This window comes from Eupeodes corollae, chromosome 1 (genome assembly GCF_945859685.1).
Source record: "Eupeodes corollae chromosome 1, idEupCoro1.1, whole genome shotgun sequence".
Classification (NCBI taxonomy): Eukaryota; Metazoa; Arthropoda; class Insecta; order Diptera; family Syrphidae; genus Eupeodes; species Eupeodes corollae.
In genome coordinates, this window is record NC_079147.1 from 231,127,928 (window position 1) to 231,151,946 (window position 24,019).

General features: G+C 36.4%; 1 protein-coding gene across 1 annotated transcript in view; it reads left to right on the forward strand.

The window, feature by feature from the left end:
• The window catches only part of LOC129941192 (uncharacterized), a 214,381-nt gene extending 191,298 nt beyond the window's left edge, over positions 1–23,083 (forward strand). Inside the window, exons 7-8 of the mRNA XM_056049764.1 lie at positions 15,194–15,398; positions 22,052–23,083. Coding sequence (XP_055905739.1) covers positions 15,194–15,398; positions 22,052–22,721 — 875 coding nt within the window. The 3' untranslated portion in view covers positions 22,722–23,083. The remainder of the gene's footprint in view (positions 1–15,193; positions 15,399–22,051) is intronic.
• The last annotated feature ends 936 nt before the right edge of the window (positions 23,084–24,019 follow it).

Genomic DNA, 24,019 nt, shown 5'->3' on the forward strand with positions numbered 1-24,019 from the left:
TGCTGAATTGTTGTCATAGAAAGCCGTGTACACTCTAGGAAGCCCCAGGGCGGATCAAGACTTTTAATCAGCTTTCCCTTCTATGCATACGGAACCGTAGATCACACGAACAACTTTTCTATCGAAACGACTCAAGGTGCTTTCATCTGCTTTTGTTAAAGTCCATGCATCTGCACCGTATAGCAGGATGGGGATGATAAGGGTCTAATATAGCGACACTTTGGTCCTTCGTGAGAGGGCTTTACCACTCAATTGCTTTCTTAGCCCAAAAAACAACAGTTAGCAAGAGTTATTGTTCGTTTGATCTCAGCAATGGTGTTTTTTTCTGCATTTATAGTGGAGGATCGGTAGACGAAGTCCTTGACTAAATCAAAGTTACGTCTGTCGATGGTGATGTTTTGACCGAGACGTGGGTGTTGTAGTTCCTTGCTTGATGGCAGCATGTACTTTGTTTGGCCCTCATTAACCGTTAAATCCATTTTTCCCGCCTCTGCCTCAGTACTCACTAAAGCCCCATTGACATCACGCTTAGTTCTTCCCATTATGTCAATGTCATCAGCATATGCTGGTAATTGGACATACTTTTGAAAGATAGTGCCTCTAGTGTTAACGTGTGAGCTCTGCACTAATCTCTTAAGCACAATGTTAAAAAAATCACAAGACAGCGCATCACCTTGTCTAAAACCTTTTTTGATATCGAAAGGTTCTGTTAAGTTGTTTCCAACCTTTATGTAGCAGCGTGAATTCTCCATGGTCATCCTGCCCAAACGGACGAGTTTGGCAAGGATGCCAAAACTAGACATGGCTCTATACAGCTCGTCCCTGTATATGCTGTCATATGCGGCCTTGAAATCGATGAAAAGATGGTGCGCGTCGATTTGGTGTTCGTGTGTTTTTTAAATGATCTGCCGTAAAGTGAATATTTGATCAACTGTGGACTTTCCTGGTCTAAGACCACACTGATAAGGACCTATTTGGTTGTTGACGATGGGCTTTAGACGTTCACATATTACGGCAGAGAAGATTTTAAAGGCGATGTTAAGTAGACTAAGTGCACAATAGTTGCTGCAGTTTAGAGGGCGTCCTTTTTTCAGGATCGGGCAAACAATACCGAGGTTAAATTCATCGGGCATGCTTTCTTCCGACCATATCTTACAGATATGTTGGTGCATACTTCTAACCAACTTGTCTCCAGTTACTTTAAGGAGCTCGGCATTCAAGCCATCCGCTCCAGCGGCTTTATTGGACTTTAGCTTAGATATGGCAATCTTTACTTCGTCTAAGTCGGGAGGACGTGATTGTTGGCTTTAGTCGTCTATGTTGAATGGATCATCCTGCCTGACAGCAGAATTCGTTTCATCGTCGCCGTTATACAGTCTACAGAAGTGGTCCTTCCATAATCTCAGCATTGACTGCGGTTCCACTATAATGTTTACAATTTCGTCTTTGCAGTCTTCGGTTCAAGGTTTATGTTCTTGTGAATTTCGTTTCACCTGTTCATAAAACTTTCGAACATCTTCGACTGCACGCCTTTCATGCTCTCTCTTTTTTCCTTCTGCTCATAGAGGTCATGAGCAGCTCTCGTCCTTTTTTGGGGCACCGCTTTGCGTGTATGTTATTTGGATGCATTTGCCTGCCGACATTCCTCATCAAATTAAGAGTTCCTTGTTGTCTGAGGCAGCTTTTTTGTTTGCATCTTATTAGCTCCTTAGAAAGTTCGGATATCCATGACGCTGGAAGCGTGCCTGACGTCGATCACAATATGGTCAATCTGGTTGACGGTAGATTGATCTGGAGAACTCCAAGTTCCTTTGATAATGTTGAGGTGTGCAAAACGCGTACTGGCTACCAGCACGTTTCGCCCCTCACCAGGCGTGCACGCTGGTTTTCCTGATTATTCCTTCCTAGCTTAGCACTAAGATCTACCAGGTCAGTTTTTACATCGTAGCTAGGACACTGCTCACCTGTTTTGTCCAAGAGCTCGAAGAACATATTTTGGTTTTCTGTGGGGGCGTGTGCGCTTTTTAGGCTAACGTTGCCGAATTTAGTCGTGATGCTGACGGTCATGAGGCGCTCGTTGATGGACCTATAGTTCAAAACTTCTTGCCTAAGCCTGGCTCCAATGACAAAGCCACATCGAAGTAAGCGTTGTTGGGATGGCGGTGATGTCTTCCTTATAGAAGTCTGGGGCCGCCGTTTATTCTTCGGTTGCACGTGGTCTATTAACGTTTGCGTTGGTTGTCAACAGTAAATCCGTCCGTATCCGAGGCTTGTTGGTGCTTCTCATCTAAGATATTTTTACGTCAGGTCAGGAAGTTCCCCGACGTCACAACCCCCAACCTGGAGGACCAGACCTTTAGTATAACTCCAAGGATGGGGAGCCAGATAAACCGCTCCTTATAGGCCTGGACTCCCAATAAGTCGTAAAAGCCCTATAAGGTGTTCACTAAGTAGTTCAACCTTACTTGAACTGTAGACGTTACCGTTGATTCTATCTCGGGAATTCCTCCGCAGCCGTCTGGATAAGGAGAAGTGCTTTATGGTGGAAACACCTTTACCCTCTCTCTCTTTTGCTATCCACAACAACTTTCCACTGGGGTTGGAACCCAATCTCCAGTTTAGGTACTAGGCACCCGTTCTTCACCGCGGGGAGATGAAAGTAGGAGTTGATAGACGGAGTTGGGATTTGAGAAAAACCTCTTCAATGCACATGTCTACCATTTAAAGGCTTAGCTAAAAATTAAAACTATTCATAAATATGGAGTAATTGGTACAGGGTGTGAAATAATGCTGTAGCTTCAAAATTGGGCCAAACTTTAGAAATGGTATCATCTCTAAGTCGAGGATATAAGGGTACAGAGGCGAAAATTGCATACAAGTTGCTTGGTGTTAGGTACACCAAAAGATCTAAGAATGTTCTTTTGGTAAAGACAAGAAATAAATCTTGTGGAGGGCTCTATTTCCCCCTGTTTATGTGAGAGAGCAAATTTTATAAAAATTTGACTTAAAACTTAATAAGCCTATATACTACCAGAATTGGGTTGTGAGTATAATGATTATCTAAAAGCTTTCACAATTTAAATACTCAGTGATCTTTTACTTAAACGTTTGAACTTATAAAAAATGCCAAATACACAAACCACTATAGCTACAGAAATGAAAATAATAACGATAATCTGACTTTTAGTGACTTTTCACCTTCCAATTTGCAAATCACGAAGAAATAAGATTTTATGCGACTTTTTGCACAGTGTTCAGAACGTCAAAATTGTTGTATATATCGAGTTAAGGTACTATTCGTTCAGATGTCAGATTTTGTCCCCTATTTAGCTTAACAGAACTCGCGTATTAATCGAATAAGCTTGGTTTCAACCCCTGTCCGTGCCACTTAGAGTTTTTTTCAGGGTACTGTCTCTTGGAAGGAATTGACCATGAAAAGTGCTTTCTTAAACCATCGTTCAGATGGGGCATACAATCTGTAAGTCCCTATAATCTCTGACATTACATGGTTTAGAGTTGTTGCAAGTTACTAGGCCCTGATTTCCTACGAGCTGTTGCACTACCAAATTTAATTTTATCATTTTGAAAAGGTTAGTGGTTTACTATTGAAGTGCTTACAGTATATGCATAATATATAATTTCAATCTATAACTGCAGACAATGTTTCGTACAGCAACCTACTGTTGTAGGAAAAACCGAAATCAAATTGAAACTAAAAACAATGTTTGTTCATTTAGATCCCATAAAAAAGCTATATTCTGTTTCAATGTTTAAAGAATTCGTATAAAAATAAAACAACCAGTGCCATGATGTAGATTGAAATAAAATCATAGTAAAATACCAAACCGAACGTAAAACTTTTACTCAGGGTTAAGTAACACTATCTTTTCCTTTGGCTTTATGGTTTTTCCAAACAATACGATAAGTTATTGGGAAAAGTGTTTTAGCGATATGGTCTTGCAAGTACGTGTAGCGCTCGATTTAAGTGCTGTAGAGTGTTAGTTTTAACTTCCAGTTTTAACTCAGGATCTCCCAAAAGCATCCCCAATGTTGCCGTTGTTAGAACCAACTTCAGACTTTAATAGTTTATCCTGCCGGGTGGTGTGGAACGTGGGCTGTAGGGGTGCTTTGACTATGTTATTAGCCCATTAAAGACCATCACATGTTGTCGGCATATACCTACGAGTGCAAATATTAGTTTTCCGCTTTAGTGAATAGACTAAGAGAAAACTAATGTTTGCCATTATGATGTTGAATAATACATCGCACATTCCTGCAAAGTAAAAGAATGAAAGAAGCCAAGGCGGCAAGAAAAATAATGAGGTGAACAAAACATAAGCCAAGCAGAGCGGAAGGAATTTAATTAATGACGATCATGCAAGCATAATAGAATCTGAAAAGAAAGCTTTGTGTGGCAGATTTGAGCTTTAAAGACTTTGTATTAGTCAAATTAAATCTTCTAATAACTGCTAAGCAAAAAATGAAGTTCTGAATTATAAACCCAATACAAATTGCTGTCTAAGAGGTTTGAACTTTATATTATTTCAAGACAATTCATTTCTTTTTGCAAGTATCAATAGTTCCTTCCACGTATAAAATCTATATTCACGCGATTTGTTTTAAATGCTTGGGAACATACAGAATTTATTAAGCGCCTTTTACATATTTAAAGGGCCATTCACATAAGAGCGACAAACGACGACTCGAACGAATGAATGAATAAATTTGATTTTAAAGAATGCATAAATTTATAAAAAGGTAGAAATGCTTAATTTAATCTTAATTTTTAATTTAAATGTAAAGCAGCCCATACAAGCCACACTTTTGTGCACACCGTTGAAATGACATCAGGTGTGCTATTCCGTCACACACTTCATAACAAATCGTACACTTAGTTGTGGAAGAAATCTCAAAGAGAAAAGATCAGAATGAGTGGCTTTGAAGCTCTTTTTGAAACAACTTGCCACGTACCGCACTCAACAACGATTCAGATGCAACTGATTGGTAAATGTGTAGATCGAGACACCGACACAGAAAATTAAAAACTTTTGATTTTACTCGCTCCGATTCTAGCATCGAAGATCGGTGTCTGCTCTAGCCAACCCAACATACAGCACACATTTCTGCACACCGACACAAGTGTGGTGTCTATGGGCTGCTTAAGAACTGTCAAACTCAATTTGAGTTCCACGTATAATCCACACATCTCAACCTTTAAATTTTATTCAAGTCTTTTGGCGGGTTTCTTTTTTAGTTCAGAGTAGAGCTCGAACTATCAAAAGAACAATTGTGTTTCTTTTTGAGCTCTGATCGTTCAGAGCTTCGAATTCGTGTTTCTTTCTTACTTCTGAACATGTTCAGAGCACGCTCTGTGAGCTCAGAATAAAATAACAGAGTAAACGGAGTAAAATGCTGAACATAACCAATTTGACATTTGAAAGCCGGGAAATTAAAAAAAATTATCGTCAAAACAATAAAAATGGAGGAAGAGGCTAGTCTCTTTAGTGCAGAAGGAAAGATAATTTAGAAAAAACTAATTGCATATAACATTTTTATGAATCAAATTTATTTCAGGCTTCAAAGAGACCAACGCTATGACTGTTTTATTAATTAAATTGATTAAAAAAAATTTTGAACGCCTTCAAAAAGACTACATTTAAAATCAGTTTAGTGCTCAAGTTGTTTCATAATTAAATCAGAGAGCTCTGAACATACTCTGCTCAGAACTCTACTCTACTCTACTCTGCTCGCACATACTCTGCTCAGAGCTCAGCTCTGAACTAAAAAAGAAAAACGCCATTTGTTGTGCATCTGTATTGACAAATAAACACAAGCCATGTGGAAGGAATGTTATTATGGACGAATATTCGTTGGTCGTTTTTATGGGAATAGTCCTTAAGTCTTCAAAACTTGAGTTGTTTAAAGTGTTTTGCGGTTTCAGTGTGTTAATTTCAACTTGAACCAAAACATTTAAGCATCTTGCACATGAGCTACGAACTACGAACTGCGAACTGTTCATGTTATCATATTTTGACTTTTGTTTAACATGAGCGTTATTTCTATTTGGAGACAGCGACGAATTACCCTCTTCTCCACATTTTCCTCAACAACAGTGGTATAGTTTTGAGGTTAAGTTACGCGCGAACAATTTATTCGTTGCAGTGTGGATGGTATGTGGAACGCGAATAGAGTTTGACAGTTCGTAGCAACCACACTGCAATTCATTACTACCAAATTGTTTTTACAAAATTGTCTTGTTTTAGAGGACAAGATGTAAATTTTATTATCCTACAATGAAATTGACTTTTTGAAATGTGTAAAATCACGTTTCTTCGTGCATTTGTTCATTCGTTGTTCGCTTGTGAAGGAATGCAGGAAACTTTTCAACCGGGCCAAAGCTGCAAGACTAGCCTCTCATTGGGACTCCTACAAAGAATCCCTAAGAATCTACAAGAAGGCAATAAGGAAATCCAAGCGATCTTCTTGGCGATCCTTCTGTGGCATGATAGAAGAAACTTCTGAAGCCTCTAGGTTATGGAAAATTCTTTCAACTAATCCAGCTATGCCAAGCTGCTTGAAAAATACAGACTTCTCCTGGACAAATTCAAGTAATGAATCGCTGAACTTACTATTGGACACTCACTTTCCTGGTAGTTCTCTTGCCGAAACTTGCAACAGTTTTATATGTTCAAGTTCAAATACAACATATCCACAAGGTCTAATCACAAAGGATAAGCTACAATGGGCTCTCAACAGCTTCAACCCATTTAAAGCTGCAGGACTAGGTGGTATAATACCAGTCGATATAATTGCACCAATCCTTGAGGCAATTTTTACCAGCTGTCTTTACCTGGTCCATGTTCCCTCGGCATGGAGAGAAGTTAAAGTTGTTTTTATACCTAAAGCAGGTAAATGCTCGCAAATCAATCCTAAAGATCTACGACCTATAAGTGTATCATCATTCCTTCTTAAGACCCTGGAATGATTGATTAATATCCATTTAAGAGCACGTATCGATACAAGACTTCTGTCTTCGTCTCAACATGCTTACTGTAAAGGTAAATCGTTGGAAACAGCGTTACACACTTTAGTACGCACCATCGAATATTCCCTCCATCATAAAGAGTTCACTATGGTTGCTTTCCTTGACATCGAAGGTGCCTTTAACAACGTGGACACATCTGCAATCTCATCTGCACTGACATCTCTAAATGTAGAGAGTTCGCTTCGGGAGTTAATTCATTTAATGCTTACTAGCAGAATAATTAACTCAAAACTGGGCAACTCTTCTAGCAGACGATTCGTTAGTAGAGGGACACCGCAAGGTGGTGTTCTATTCCCTCTCCTCTGGAACCTAGTGGTGAATGAAATCCTAACTAGTCTATATGCGGAGGGTTTCAGAGTGATAGCCTATGCGGACGACGTTGCTATAGCAGTTTCAGGAAAGCATCTTAATATCCTAAAAGAGCTCTTACAAAATGCCTTAGACAGACTAATACTTTGGGCTGATTGGTGTGGACTGGGTGTTAACCCACACAAAATCGATCTGGTCTTATTTTCGAGGAGATACAAAATTCCATTTATCAACCCTCCTTATATTAAAGGAATCCAATTAAAATTCTCAGACGAGGCCAAATACCTAGGTCTTGTCTTAGACAAAAAACTAAATTGGAAACGCAACGTACAGGGTCAAAATAGCTACTGTAGCTCTCTTTTCTTGCAAAAAAGCTATTGGTAATAAATGGGGTTTACAGCCCAAAATCACGCATTGGCTATACACATCGGTAATCAGACCGATTTTAACGTACGGTTTGGCAGTATGGTGGACTGCTTTAGAGAAAGGTATACACAGGGATAAGTTAAATAAAGTCCAACGTTCAGCCTGCCTATGTATAAGCAGATCATTTCGCACGACCCCGTCTGCGGCACTGGACACCTTGCTCTACCTTACACCTCTTGATATATTAAGCAAACAAATAGCTGCAAGCTCTGCTATTCGCCTCAATGCTTCGTCGCAGTGGACTAACAACAACATTGGCCACTACGTAATTCTAAGGTACTTAGAATCAATTCCAAGGCACACAGCCTACACCATCCCCCAAATACAATTTGACAGAAACTTCCAGATTTTTATACCTACCAGATCTTTTTGGGACGATATGACATTCTTGGAGGATGAGTCAATCCATTGTTACACAGATGGCTCAAAAACCAAAGAAAGGGTTGGTGGAGGTATGTACTCTGAACGACTGAAATTAAGTCTCTCATTCCGCCTTCCCAATCATTGTAGCGTGTGCCAGGCGGAACTTTTGGCGATTAAGGAAGTCTTGTCTTGGCTCAAAGAAAACGTGATATCAACATCTGATATCCGTATTTTCTCTGATAGCCAGGCCGCTATCAAATCTCTGGACTCTGTCTCTACAAACTCTATAACAGTCCATAAATGTCGATCATCTCAAATGGAGATGGCGCAACAGTTTAATATTCACCTTTGTTGGGTGCCTGGCCAAAAGGACATTCCAGGTAACTGTAAGGCAGATGAACTCGACAGGAACGGTACACTACAGCCCATCCTACCACGTTTGGCAAGTACTGGCATACCAATCGCTACTTGTAAACTGTTGCTAATGCAAGACGCTGCGAGGAGGACAGGCACCAGGTGGAACAACATCACCACGTGTCAAGCCACAAAAAACATCTGGCCAACACAGGATTTAAAACGTTCAAGGTGCTTGCTCTCTCTAAGCAGATCGCATATAAGCTCGATAATAGGTCAATAGGTGTCATAACCGGACACTGTCTAATAGGAAAGCACGCCACGAGACTAGGCGTATTCTCAAATGACTTTTGCAGAAGCTGTATGGACGAGGAAGAGGAAGAAACGGTTCTAACGCTTTCGCCACAAATTTCCATGAGTCATTTGTTAATATCCCTGAAGAAGTTGATGAAGTATATTTTCATAATCTTCACTCCTTTTCGCAAACTAGCTGTAGTCACATACCTGTGCTACAGAGTACGGTCCCGATGGTTTTCCACCGATTGTACTAACAAAGTGTATTTTAGTTTAGCTTTAGTTGAACCCCTTACGTTCTTATTCAAACATTCTCTAAAAAATGTCAAATTTCCCAGTATATGGAAGAAGTCATTTCTAACACCAATTTTCAAGAAAGGTAACAAGTCGGATATAAGCAACTACAAGCCCATTGCAAAGCTTTCTTGCATTCCTAAATTATTTGAACAAGTTGTTTGTGAAAGTGTAGCATTTTTTAGTAAAAATATCATTTGCGAACAGTAACATGGTTTTGTGAAAAAAAGATAAACCGTTACTAATCTCTTCACATTCTCAAACATATGTTCAAACGCTTTAGAACAAGGTTAAGAAGTTGACAGTGTATACACTGACTTTTCTAAAGCTTTGACGTAATTATTTTATTTAAACTTAAGGCTCTTGGTTTTCCTCCATTTTTCTTAGCTTGGATTAAGTCATACCTTGAAAACAGATCCTATGAGGTACAATTTAGAAATCGTCATTCTGAACCTTTTGTTGCTCAATCTGGTGTTCCCCAGGGAAGCCATCTAGGCCCTTTTCTGTTCATCCTGTATATTAACGATGTATCGTCATGTCTACGCTCAAGTGAACTTCTCATTTTTGCTGACGATATGAAGATTTTCAAAATAATATAGTCTACCCATGATCGTATTCTTTTACAAGCTGACATTGATTGTTTCACCTCTTGGTGTGGGAAAACAGCCTTTCAATCAACCCTTCAAAACTTTTACTAGCAAAATAAACAGTGTTTGACTACTTTATATCACAGCAAAAACTCTGTTGTGTCTCCGCATTTAAAGATTTAGGTGTACATTTCTATTCCAACTTAGAGTTTACACATCACATTAGTTTTATTGTTAAAAAGGCAAGTTCTATGCTTGGTTTTATAAAACGCTGGGCAAAGGAGTTCAATGATCCCTATGTTACCCTTTCTTTGTATAATTGCCATGTTCGTCCTCATCTTGAATATGCTTCGCAGGTATAGACTCCCTATTACGAAATTCATAGAAAACGTATTGAATCAATTCAACATAATTTCATTCGTTTTGCCCTAAAGGGTCTACCATGGGATGATCCTTATGATCTTCCTCCCTATGAACATCGTTTTCAGCTTCTTCAATTGCAATCTCTTCATCAAATGCGTGTTAATAATGATTTAATATTTCTTCATCAACTCATTAACGGTGAAATTGATGCACCTTATTTGCTTTCTTGTGTACATTTGAATTACCGACGCGGAACTCATCACCTTGGTACATTTGATTTTATACATATTGATTTCCGTAGGACTAACAATGGGAAGAATGAAGCTTTAAGTCGAATGAGCATTTTATATAACTTAGACTGTTCATCGATAGATCTAAATTTAAATAAGGTGGGATTAAAATCATTGTTTAGAACCAGTGTTCCACTATCGTAAACGTTCTCGTTTTATTTTTTGTTCTGAAATAGTTAAATGTTAATTTTGTTTTATATTTTGTGCTTGTATAAGGCTATAATTGTATTTTTTTTTACTAACACCTAACACATGCACTTATGATGAGCCTCTGATCGTAGTTTGACGCTTGATAAACGCTAACTACTTTCTGAAAATTCTGAAGTAAAAAAAAAAAAAAAAGCTTTCTCAAAATCTGTGCAAATTACATCAATTTGGTGACCCTTGTCGAGGTTATTTAAAATAAAATTGGAGAAAATAGAAAGATTGGTGGTTGTTGATATTGCCGATACAAACCCGTGTAGAAATCTGTTCTTTCACGAGGAAAGATAACTTATTGTATATTAATTTTTCGAACAGCTTTGGATTCATGCTAATTTACAAATTGGACGATAATTATAAATTTATTGCTTTGATCCAGATTTGTGAAATGGAGTTAAAGATTATTTTTTCCACACTGAAAGGAACTCACCATTAGATAGAGAGCTTTTGAAAATAAGAAAAAGAGGTTGCCAATGCACATTTTTTTAAGGATAATCGGTGGTATTTCATCCGGACCCGAATTCATGTTTTCATTCAAACTCAAAAGGCCATTTTCTATTTCAGGCATATCAAGCTCAATACAATCTTGAAATAGAAATTCAGTATTGCTTAAAGTAGCTTGGTCAGATCTGGTGTAATTTGATTGGAAATAATGAGCAAATGAATTACAAATAGGTAAAAGATCCGAATGTGTTGAATCAAGTTAATGCGAATTACTAGGAAAGCCACAAGAACATTTTTTGTTTTTAATACCTACAAGACCAAAAACTTTTACTGTTATGTTTAAGGTTGGATTCAATTGTTAAAACATAAGATTTAAAGAGAAATTTGCTAAGAACATCGAATTCGGGTTGTAATCGTATATATGTAAATATTGTTTAAATCATTATTGTCTATTACATAAATCACAAAGCATTTTATTAAACCAACGAGACTTCGAATTAATTTTTACTTTAACTATTGGTACAGACTTATCAATAGCCAATTTCATATTATCAATAAAATTATCATAGAATTGCGATAAATTGAAAGAATTAAAATTTTTGTGCCACGAAATATGGGCAATATAACTCGATATGCCTCCGAAATTAGCTTTAGTGTAATTAAAGCTTACCTTATTATAATTTGAGGACTTAACGTACTCATAAAATAAAAATTGTACGATTCAAATCACTTTTCCAACAATTAATTTGTAGTAGGTCATAATCAATTAATTCGCTTTCAAATTTACATTAGGTAAGTAATAGATGAAGCTCTTCGTTCATTAGACAAAATTGAATTATAAACGTCCTATATACTAATTACATATACCTATAAAACATAATTCTCTTCATCTTATGAATATTTGAATAGATGTTTTCCGACAGCCAAATATTATTTTCCAGTAGAAAGATACAATTTCATACCTTATATCGATGCTCTGCAGTGACTTATAAAGATATTGCCGCAAAATGTAAAACAACCTATTTTAAGGGCTTAACATTTTACTGAATAGAAAGTAATTTACTAAGCAACTCTTAAATGTCAACACTAACTATGCTAACTATTAAATTACTTATTAACTTTATTAAAAAACTGACATCCGAACTTGTCTAAACGGTGACATCACTTGAAATTAAATAAAAAACACAATCTTAAACGCCTTCATTTTACTAAATCGTTTAGTATTTTGCGCCATTTTTAACTTTGTAATTTTTAAAACAATGAAATATATGTATGCATCTAATATATAATCTGTCACAGTGTTAGTTGTCATAGTCCTCCCAAACGGCTTAATGAAATTCAATGAAATTTTTCATATACATTCGGTAAATCTGTGAATAGGTTTTTAAATATTTTTTGTGTTCCTAAGTGCTATGGTTTAATTCCAACATCGTACACGATGCAACGATCTTACGATAGTATTCAGTGACGCTATGTAGAATAAAGCATTGATTGCTATTGAGGATCTTTGCATTATTATTGACAACTTACCACTCAGACATTTCGGTATTCACCAAATCGAAATGCATCTGATTTAATAGACACTGAATTGAATCGTGAGCTACAATACAATACTGTAAAAATGGCAGCGATTGTCGCTCGCAATGTCCCACTTATGAATGAAAAACAAAGAACCATTTATGTGACCACATCATGCTCGCAGTTTCAGCAGGACAAGGTGGATTCTTTTGTTTTTATGCACCAGGTGGAACTGGCAAACCATTTCTTATTTCGCTAATTCTTGCTAAAATACGATCAAATAATGGTATCGAATTGGTTGTTGCATCTTTTGGCATTGCGGTAACTTTATTGAATGGAGGCAGAACAGCTCATTCAGTATTTAAACTGCCACTAAATATTCAAAATAACCCAGGTGCGGTATGCAATATAAAAAAAATCAATCATCCACGGCCACAGTGCTGAAACATTGTAAAATTGTCATCTGGGATAAATGCATTATGGCACACAAATATAATAGCTTGAGGCGTTGAACAGGACATTGAAAGATATAAAAAACAACGACAGAATATTTGGCGGCACTCTGTTACTTCTTTCAGGTGATTCCAGACAAACACTTCCCGCTATTCCGCGTTCAACGTACGCTGCTGAGATCTAATATTTACTGTGAAGTAATATTTAAAAAGTACAACTCAAAGTAAAATATGCGTGTTCAAATGCTTTAAGATCTACCCGCTGATACATTCTCAAAACAACTGTTAGATATAGCTGACGAAAAAGTTACTGCGGATGAAACTGGATGCATGAAATTACCGGTCAATTTCTGCACGATTTTTGATTCACAAGATGCTCTCATTGACCACATATTTCTCGATGTACACAGACAATATACAAATCATGAGTGGACTACCGAATGAGCAATTTTAGCAGCAAAAAATGTGAATGTCAAAGAATTAAATCTCAAGATACAACATTTGTTACCAGGAGGCTTGGTGTCATACAAATCTTTGTGATGCTATCGAAGCCATAAATTAGCCGACTGAGTTTTTGAATTCATTGTATTTACCAGGCATGCCGACGCATAATTTACAACTAAAGGTTGGATCTCCGGTAATTTTCGTAATTTGAACCCATCACGGTTGTGCAACGGCAAGTTATTAGTAATAAAAGTGTTATCAAAGACATAATTCTAAATAGCAAATTCCGAGGTAAAAATATATTATTACCGCAAATCCCTTTTATACCCACAGATGTGCCACTTCAATTCAAACGCCTTCAATTTCCAATTAGATGGGCATTTGCAATGATTATCAATAAGTCTCAAGACCAAAAGATGTCTGCCTGCGGCTTAGATTTAAGCACTTGATGAAAAAGATGGGATCATAAAAAATACTGTACACTTTGTTGCTTTAAGGGATTGATATTGTTTTTTGTAGGATTGTTATAATTAGCGATATGTTTATCATTTCAAAGAATTAATTTTAATAAATTTAAGAAAATTGTTTGATGATTTGCTGTTTTAATAATTCTTCTACGTTTACAGTGCTTTATAAGTCTCCCACTCATAGACCACATCCTTACACACTTACAATCAGTTATTTATTTCTAGCGATATATTCTCTAGAAATTATTTATATGACAAAACAACGTTTGTCGGGTCAGCTAGTATGTACCTACATATCTAGATTTTCATATCAAAACTTCTTCGTCAAATGCTCAAGCTTTTTCCATGAAGTCCTTGATATCTCAAAATTGGCTAGCACTTACTGCCTGAGCCAACCATTGACAAACAGTGAGTAATTAGTTGTGATTTTCAAGTTAATAATTCTTAAAACTTTTAACTCACTCGAGGCATTAAAAGTCAATCTCAAATATCGAAACAATCTTATAATAGTAATTTTTAAAAAATGACAAATTATTTAGTGGAAATTAAAAAAAAATAAAAAAACATTGAATACTCTTCATATCTCTATGATTTTCTTTTAAAAATAAAAGTAATTTGTATCAGTTCTTAACATCTATTTAAATTTTTGTGAGACGACATGATTACAAAACATTCTGTAGAACATTGTCATGGCCTTCACATTACTACTCTTCGTCATCAGTTCACCAAACCAAACCAAAGGCAACAAAAACGAGAAAAAATTATCTTATAAATCCTTGTCAGGTCCCAACCGTTTGTTTGACATCCTTGATCACAGAGTCGCTTTGTTTGAGTTTCGGTAGATATCTATTTGGTGAGATTCAATCTGCTTTCAACATAAATACGTGCCACACATCTTGCGGGGATTTTTAAAATTTCCACAAGTTACATTATACTTAAACGAGTCCCAAAAGGCGTATTAAACTTTTTTGCAGCATCAGAATTTTCCTAAATGATTGATTAGCGCCATACGTCATTCCCAAATGTCAATTTTTATAACTTTTTGTTTACACCAGAGGACGCTCCCGTACCCGTTCTCGTCCGTCTTAATCGATACGAACTACCAAATTTTTGTTTTGTCACATTTGCTAATGTTTAAGGGAGTTTTTCATCCTTTTTTGTGATTGACTACGTGCGCGATGGCAAAGGGGCTATAGATTTCCATTCCGGTGAATTGGTCGTTAAATATGTGCGCCACCACTATCCGCGTACGGTGCGTGTGCGTGCCGCAAAAACCACAAAAGTCTTGTTTTATTTTTTGGCGAAACTCTTAAATTAAATTATTTTTTCGTTTCCATTGCAGGCATTCGACGAGCGAAATTTCTTGCGAAACCGATGCCGCAGGAGATCAATACTTTGCTGGCTGAAAGTGATATCTCGTGCCACCATGAGGGCTCCGCGAACCAACAGAGCAGCCGGGCGGGCAGCGATAGTGGGAACTCTTCTTCTACACCCGGAAGCGTCGACATCATGGAAGACGAGGAGGAGAATGAACACAGCCGGATGGGGTGAGTACTCAACTCGTACAAGTTACTACATAATTCTCTTAGTCCTTCCAACATATGTACTTCCTCTTTGCGAATTCTCTGCAGTAGGTGTATGAATATGTGTTTTGAAATAGCTTTGGAGCCGGATGCATTGATTTATTGAGGGCTATTTGCAAATATGTGGCTCTTCGTTACCTAGCTTTTGTGGCGTATCCTTACAAATCACAATACCCGACACGAGACCCAATGAAGAACGATAGCCATTTGTGTGTGACACTGTGACAGTACTATAGCCAGCGCCGACACCAAGTGAAGATATAGGGACATCCCTTTACAAATAGCTTAGTATAGACCCACTACAGCAGAGGAGAGGCAATGTCTGCTAGGATATTGAGTTGTACCCGCTCTTGTAATTTTTTTTCGTCCTTGATTCTACATCAAGATCACGTTTACCGGAAACCTGAAAGAAATTACCACCTCGATGTATATTTCTCACTTTGTGAGTGTTGATTCACTGTTTCCCTTTATATTCCTCTTCTAGCCCCAACATGATGCTTGGGAATGTCGAGTATGTTAAAGTTGTTCTTCTGGCCCGGAAGGATATGGCAAATTACATTCAGATACAGGACTAAAAAAAGGAGACATAAAATAAAATTCTAAAATAATGTCGGGAGCTTTTTGCATAGGTATCTGTAAAAATGTATAGGTTTGTAAGAGTATACATATATTTGCTTTTGCTGCCAACATTAGGGTCCTTGATAGGACAAGAAGATTTATACATTCATTTTGTTAGAAGTTGGTTTAGACTTCGCTATTAGGGAGAACCTGAAATGAAATGTTAGATAGGGGAGGGAGGCTAATAAGACTTAATTGTTTTGGCATCGAGTTCAGCAGGTGTAGGTATTTAAAAGTTTTAGTGGAAGAAGGAAGTAGAGCTGAGAAATAAAACAAATTCAGACATTTTGAAGCCCAGATGATATTACAGTGGAGAGTAGAGAAATACATTAAACATCCCTTTTTTGATAAGAGTCAATCAATATTGAAAATTTAATTTATGATTTTCAATTCTTTCAATATTGTTGTAAGGTTATGTCTGTTGTTTTTTGTAATTAAAATTGAGAATTATTTATGCACATCTTGAGCTTCAAATAATTTAACTTAATAAAACAAACGATAACATACAAATATTTCGTCTCGAACTGAAATAAACTTCTTGTTTTTCAGTGGATTCGAAACTTTTAAAAAATTACGTTGTTGTGATGTTGTAGTGTATTTCTTAAATTAAATTAGTTAATAAGCAATTTCGCAGAAACATTAATACCAATTAGTGAACAATCAATATGGTCTGCAATAATATGTCGCGAATGAACATAACCTATGTGAACTATCTACGAATGTTAAGAGGCAAAATGCAAAGTAATTTACATCTCGTTTAAAAGGAAGGAAGAAAGATCTATGCGCTATTGAAGACTTTTCACTGCAACTCTCGTAAAACGTTTTTGGATCTTTTATATTCCAAATTAATGAAGAAAATATGAAGAATTCCAGAAAGTACTGCAGTATTCAGGGTTAGACCTTACAAATGCAAAATATAAACACTTTAAGGTGTGTGGATAGGAAAACTTTTTTGAGTTACGATATATGAAACCTGATATTAAACCGTCTTTAGCAACTAAAAAATGTATATGCTTTACAAAGTCGAGTTTTTTGTCAAAAATTACATGAAGCTTTTTTTTAAAGCTTATAGATACAATTTATTGGACAACGGTTTCGAAAGAACGTTAAGCTTTGTCATGTGGAGATTTTTAAATGTAGACGATTAATTAAACAATAGTCCGATAAAAGATCAAGATCTTGTTGCGGAAGAAAACAATCATGTTCAGATTTTATGCAGCGAAATACTTATAGTTCATCATCAAGCACTTCGAATTTAAAAATATACCATGAGTATATTTTATAAACAACAGAAAAAGAAGAGGACCAAGATGGCTTCCTTGTGGGACACCTGGCGTAACATATACCAGTGCAGAAAGAAGAATGTAGGTGGCAATGAAATTATACTATGTCTAAGGTTTTGCTGGCTCTAGTTCGAATCTGATAGGTTTCTTAGACACAATCTTTTATAAATCGAAAACGAAACTTGTATTAAACTTTTTCAGATCGTTATAAAAGAATTCTCCTAGGTAATTCTTGCGTTCTTGAGCTATAGCAGTGTATGTACAGAGGAAGTGAAGAACTGTTTCTTCCTCTTTTTCATCCATACAGCTTCTGTTAAAGTCGTTTGAGAATACGCCTAGCCACGTGTCTTGCTTTCATGTAAGACAGTGCCCGGTTGTGACACCGATTAAAGAGAATAAATGCGATCTTCTTAGAGATAGCAAGCACCTTGATCGCTTTAAATTTAGTGAAGGCCAGATGTCTTCCGTGAACTGACACGTGGTGATGTTATTCCATCTGGTGTTTGCCTTCTTCATAGCGTCCTGCATTAGCAATTGTTTGCATGCCAGAATTTGCCAAACGTGATGGGATGGGCTATACTGAACTATTCCTTCTAAATTCATATGACTTACAGTTTCCTGGAATGTCTCTATGGCCCGGCACACAGCAAAGGTGAATCTTAAAGAGTTGATTGATAGTTATAGAGTTTGTAGAGTCAGAGTCCAAAGATTCGATATTGGTCTGGCTCACGTTTTTCTTAAGCCAGGACAAGACTTCTTTTATCGCCAAAAGTTCCGCCTGAAATAATATTTAATATTTTAAGGTACACACTCCACCAAGCCCTTCTTTTGTTTTTAATCGATCTCTATAAAAGTGAACTGACTTGTCTTCCAGGAATGCCCTATATCTTCCTAGATAGATCTGTAAGGAATAGAAATCTGGAAATTAATGGCGAATTGCAATAACTTCCTATTGGAACTTTTTGTAGATTTAGCTTTAGTACGTAATCAAGGGATACTTAACAAATAAAGGGTGACTTTTTAAAAGCTATAGGAAATTAAAAAAAAAACATAAAATTCAGAAAAACGCATGAAATCTTTATTTGAATCGATAGTACAGTCAGTTTAATAATTTAATGTTTGAAGATTATTTCATGCAAAAGTTGAATTTGACTGCGCCTCACATGGTCTATCCACTTAGTCCAAATTTGACATACTCTTTCCAACATTTCGACCGGTATCTCAATGCTTTAATGTTGTCTTTCAATGCGTCAATTGAAGCGGGCCTGTCTGTATAGACATGAACTTTAACTTAGTCGCTTAATGTGGCACTGGCACTGTCTTTATTTTATTTATTTTATTTTATTTTTTATAATATCATCTCGCAGTAGCGCTCACCATTCACAATTACGTTACGATTTGCATTGTCTTTGAAGAAGGACGGTCCAATGATACCACCAGCCCATAAACCGCACCAAACTGTGACTTTTTGTGGATGATTGGTAGCTCTTGCAATGCTTTTGGATGATATTTTGACAATTCTGCTTATTTATGTAGCCAAATGAGCTTCGTCGCTGAATACAATTTTTCGGTAAAAAAGTGGATCTTCGGCCAACTTTGCAAGAGCCCATTCACCAAAAATTTTACGTTGCAGTAGGTCGTTGGCCTTCAATTCTTGCACCAGGTGTATTTTGAAATGCATCACACCTAAATCCTTTCCCAAAAATGTTCCACATTGTTAAGTAACAGAGGACCAAATGCTGCGAACGGAGAAGTATCGATCGACGTAATGATGGTCATCAATCATCATTAATACTGGCTGATACAGCTGCGATATTTTCTTAAGTTTGCGCTATTCGTAAGCGTGTTGGTGGTTTAATGTCCAACAAAGTTAATTTCGTGCTATATTTAGTCACAATAGCCCGAATAGCCGCTTTAGTGGGTCGATTAAACTAACCCTAAAATGGATGAAGCGCGTGATGAACTTTCTTAACAGAGCACTTATTTTGATAATAAAATTCAATAATTTGCAAGAGTTCTTCGGTTGTAAGACGATTCATGGTTAACCTATAGACCAGGCTGAAGATATTTGAACTAGTTCTTAAACCAGTGTTGCGAAAAAGATAACAGCTAAAAAAAACACGCTTTATATTAACACAAGTATTCTTCATTGTTAAAATGCTTGTTTCTATTGAAGTACATTGTAGATTTAGATAAGATATGTGTATAATTTATTAACATCCATCACATTTAAAGGTGAAATACACGAATCCTCCGTGAAATAGTCATTTCCAAATACGTTCGTCTTATCTCTTTTAAGATTGAGCATTGCCCTAGAAAATGTATATCGGTTGCAGAGATCACATAAGACTGGTAAGAGAATAATTAAGACGATTATATATTGATCGGTGGAAGGAGCTTCTAGCTTTTTCTTCGTATTAAGATCTATATCTTAGGTCTGCTTTTCTGATCAACTCATACAGGAATGGCTATTAAGAACTTGGTTCCTCTGCATTTAATAATGGCATTCAAGAACTTGATTCCTCTGAACTTTAATTCAGATCCATATCGCATGTTTCTGCTAGCTCATGCCATTCCTCAAAACATCCTCTTCTATTGCGTAGCATATGCTTAGCGATCCTTTTAGGAAAACTGTGATCCGGGATGTGCACAACACGAAGAATATAACCAATTTGAAGTTTTAGTGTCTTGATAAACAGTGGCGACATCCCATTTTCCAACATTATCATATAGTTTGGCGAGTTTGCCCGAAGACGAAAAGCCGGAATATTTTCCTCCCCATGTCTGTGAGCATAGAAGAGAATAGACTCCACAATTGCTTCAAAAACGTGATGTTTGCAGCTGTGGCTTGTTTGGCTGTTATTGAAACAATTCTTTCCAAGTTGCATTTACATCAAGTAAAAATAAAATAAAATACTTACAACCAACCATTCCTGTGTTCGAGTACTGTTATCAGCGATGGAGGGGACCTACAGTTCTAAGCCGAATCCGAACAGCTAATTTGAGAAAGCACTTCTCACGACAATAATTACTCTTCGAGGTTTTGACAATTCCTCGAAAGAGGAAAGACCCATTAAAAAAGCTCTAGATGGAACCTAAGACCTCTGGCATGACAGTCCAACATCATGCCACGGGTACAACTTTTATACCAAGTACATTGTTTTTGTTTAAATTTTTATTATTTTTCCACGATATAAATAACTATTAACTCATTCACAATCATTTTCTGTTATCAAACTAACGAAAAAGTTGTTGGTTAAATACCAAGAAGATGTTAAGCAATTTCGTAAGTTTTAAAGATATCATTCTTAGGACTAAGTATACCTAAATTGCTCTGATTTCTCAAAGATTTCAATATTACTGTTAAACAAGTTTCTAAGTGCCGTGAAATGAGGCCAAGTGCAATAAGGTTAACTTTCAAGAATTGGCCCTATTTAACTTTTTCAAGGTGCAATAGCGCTTATTTTCTGAAGTTGATTTTATTTCACTTTGCCTTATTTCACGGCTTCTAGAAAATTGATGAATTTAGAAAAATTAAATTAAGGTTCCTTCTTCAAATAAAAGAAACCTAAGACATAAAGTTTATGTAAGCATTTCATAAGTTAGGTATCTTGTGGCTTTAGTCAAAAGTAAATAAAATTCAAAATACTCTCAAAACTATTGGAATTTATTAATTTCTTGTTAGTGATTAATTTCAAATTTGATTTACGTTGAAGTAACAGCAGCTTTAAGTTAATTTTATATGAAAAACTGAAAATGTCAACCTATTTATGTACCTATATACCGTCGGAATATTAAGAATCCTTCATCAATGTCCATTTACAAAGCAGCTAATATTTTTTCTTTGCAACTTCCAAAAAAACAAAAAATGTCTTAAAAGCCACTTAGTGTTCTGATTAATCTGTCCGCAACGCCATTTTATTTAACCTAAATTTTGTTTTCGTCTTCAACGAAATGCGAAGTCAAAAAAAAGAAAAAAAATAATTTCCATCACTTGGCATGTCCTTCATTAAACTTAGATCATTTAATGTGGTCTTTCAGTAGGAGGCTGGTCTTTATTTTTCATTACCGGAAGTGTAAGGAAGGAAGGGCAAAAACCTAACATGTCCACAGACAATGCTGTCAGTCGTCTTGGTCGTCGTCGTTCTTGTCATTTCTATACAGTTTTATTTGATAGAGCCATCATCATTATTTTCAATTGTCGGTCACTATGTGTAGACAACTTTTTGAGGGCACAATTCCATGAAATGAGGATAATAATTGTAATTGTCCTTTTATCATACACATATTGTTTTATGGTCTTTAAGGGCATGATTGTCTAAAATCCCTTACGGAAAATAGGGTTTTATATTATGTTATGTTTGATGATAAAAAAAACAAGATCCGAATTTACAGAAAACTAACCATGTTCATGTGTGACCTGTGACATAAATGACAATTTTTGAGGGAAAAGTCCTGTCATGCTTTGGTCAACAGAAAATCAAATCATTCAATTTTTTTTTGGGCCTTACAATACCAATTAACCTGGAAAACGGATAACAAACTAAATATGAGAACACCTTTTTGTTCACAAACAAAAAGGTCACTCCCACATTCGGTTGACTGCTTACCTATGTCTAATTTGCAGAGTAAATCCCTTAAACAAATATTCACAACGATGTCGATACCGATGCTCCTTTCTCATAGCTCTTTTTGTTTTTTGTCCTTTCATTGCAGATGTCCCCATGGAACCCCATCACGAGTGCCACTTATTCCATCATCCCCCGGAGCCGGAGGTAGAAAAAATTATTTAGGCCAAGATAGCAGCAAAACCACCCTCGATACACGCAAGACTGCTTCGGTCAATGTTGCCAGTGACAACAATGGCAATGGTCAACAACGCAGGAGAGTCCGGCTAATGACCACAAATAACTCAAAGGGAAGCCGTAAAAAGAGCTGCTGTTTGGACAGCAGTTGTAATCTACATACGGATCCTATGACGACAGAGGACGAAGACTACGATGACGAAGATGACAATTGTAAGCAAGACGACGACGACGATGACAATGATGACGATGAGGATGGAATCCCACAAGTGCCAATCACTATTGTACTATTGATCCTGGTAGCCTATATCTGCATTGGCACTGTGATCTTTGCATTGTGGGAGAATTGGAGCCTCATCGATGGAGCGTACTTTTGCTTTGTCACCCTTTCGACCATTGGCTATGGGGACTTTATGCCTGAGCACACATTCCGAGGGCCAAATGTTCAGTTGTTTGCTTGCTGTGCGTATTTGCTACTCGGATTGGTCCTTGTAGCGATGTCTTTTAGCATTTTGGAGACGCAACTAATGTGGAAATGCAAACGTATTGCGGTGAGATTGAAGTTAGCCCGCAACGACTGATGGTTGCACATAGTGGTTCAATATTTATAAAGTGACAAACGGCACGAGGTATAGAAATGAAAATTTTATTATTACTGTAAATATGGTTATACATATTATGAGCTCTAAACTAAGGACTGCGTATTCCGTTTTTCTGGTTTTATTTATTGAATTTGTAAAAAAAATATAGATTAAAATAATTTATAACAAACGACACAATGGGGATATAATGGTTTTTAATTAACGAGTGTAATTTAAAAAAAGATGTCATTTACTCTAATCTACTTATAGGCTAATATTATTAATGTAAAAATATAAGAAACAAAAAATTAAATCAACTACATGTTAAGGTAATGCGATAATAAATCAAACCGATTTTTCATTGAAAGTAAATAAAGCTTGTGTTTAATTTAAATCAAGAACTTTTGCAACACTGTTTTTGGGGTTTCTGCTATATTTGAAGAACGATCAAAACATGTGTAAAACATGGAACAAGAACGGACTGAAGTTTGTATAAAGTTATCGATTACCCTTTGCGCACAAATCCGAATAACTATTTTTGAAACCATTAAAGAATGTTGGTGTATATTATCTAATAGTTCCTTAGACCAAATGTTATACTTCGGATCATTGTTGACATTTGACGACAGGTCACTGCAACTGATGTTGTTTCCAATCAATGCTAAAAATGCGAGTAAGTCTTATTTTTATAAAAATTTAGCATAAGGCTTTTTTATCAAAATAAATAACTACAAATTTTAATACTAATAATCAGTCCCCCTATTACAGAATTCAGCGAATGAACTTAGTTGACAGTTTCAATTATTTTCAAAACTTTTGTTTTTAAGTCTTTAAATTTTATCGTAATGAAAAAAAAGAGTCAAATCTATAATTTCTAGAAAACTACGGAACACAGAAACATGTACTTAACATCTCGGATGCGTTAAGCAAGTTATGAACTGACAGCGTCGATAGGTGGGTAAGTTACTAAATGATAATGTAGTGTAGCGTAAGTAGATACGTGTGAACTCACCACTCTGTCACTCGTTGTCTGCATCTCGTCGAGTCAAGTTCATTATTTTTGCCTTTCTATAGCAAGCTACTGCGTAAGTTGTGATTTTGACTTGAATTCCAAAGAGCAGAGAATTAGATGATTGAATATAGGATAGAATGATGATGAGATGATAGAATTCAAGGCTAGCGCAGCTGAGTTAGTTTTCTGCCAAAACATTCGTCTGAATTCAGATTATCTCGTGACCAAAAATACAACAGTCCGCAATCTGATTTCGTCAAGGAAATGTATCGACAATTCGAAACCG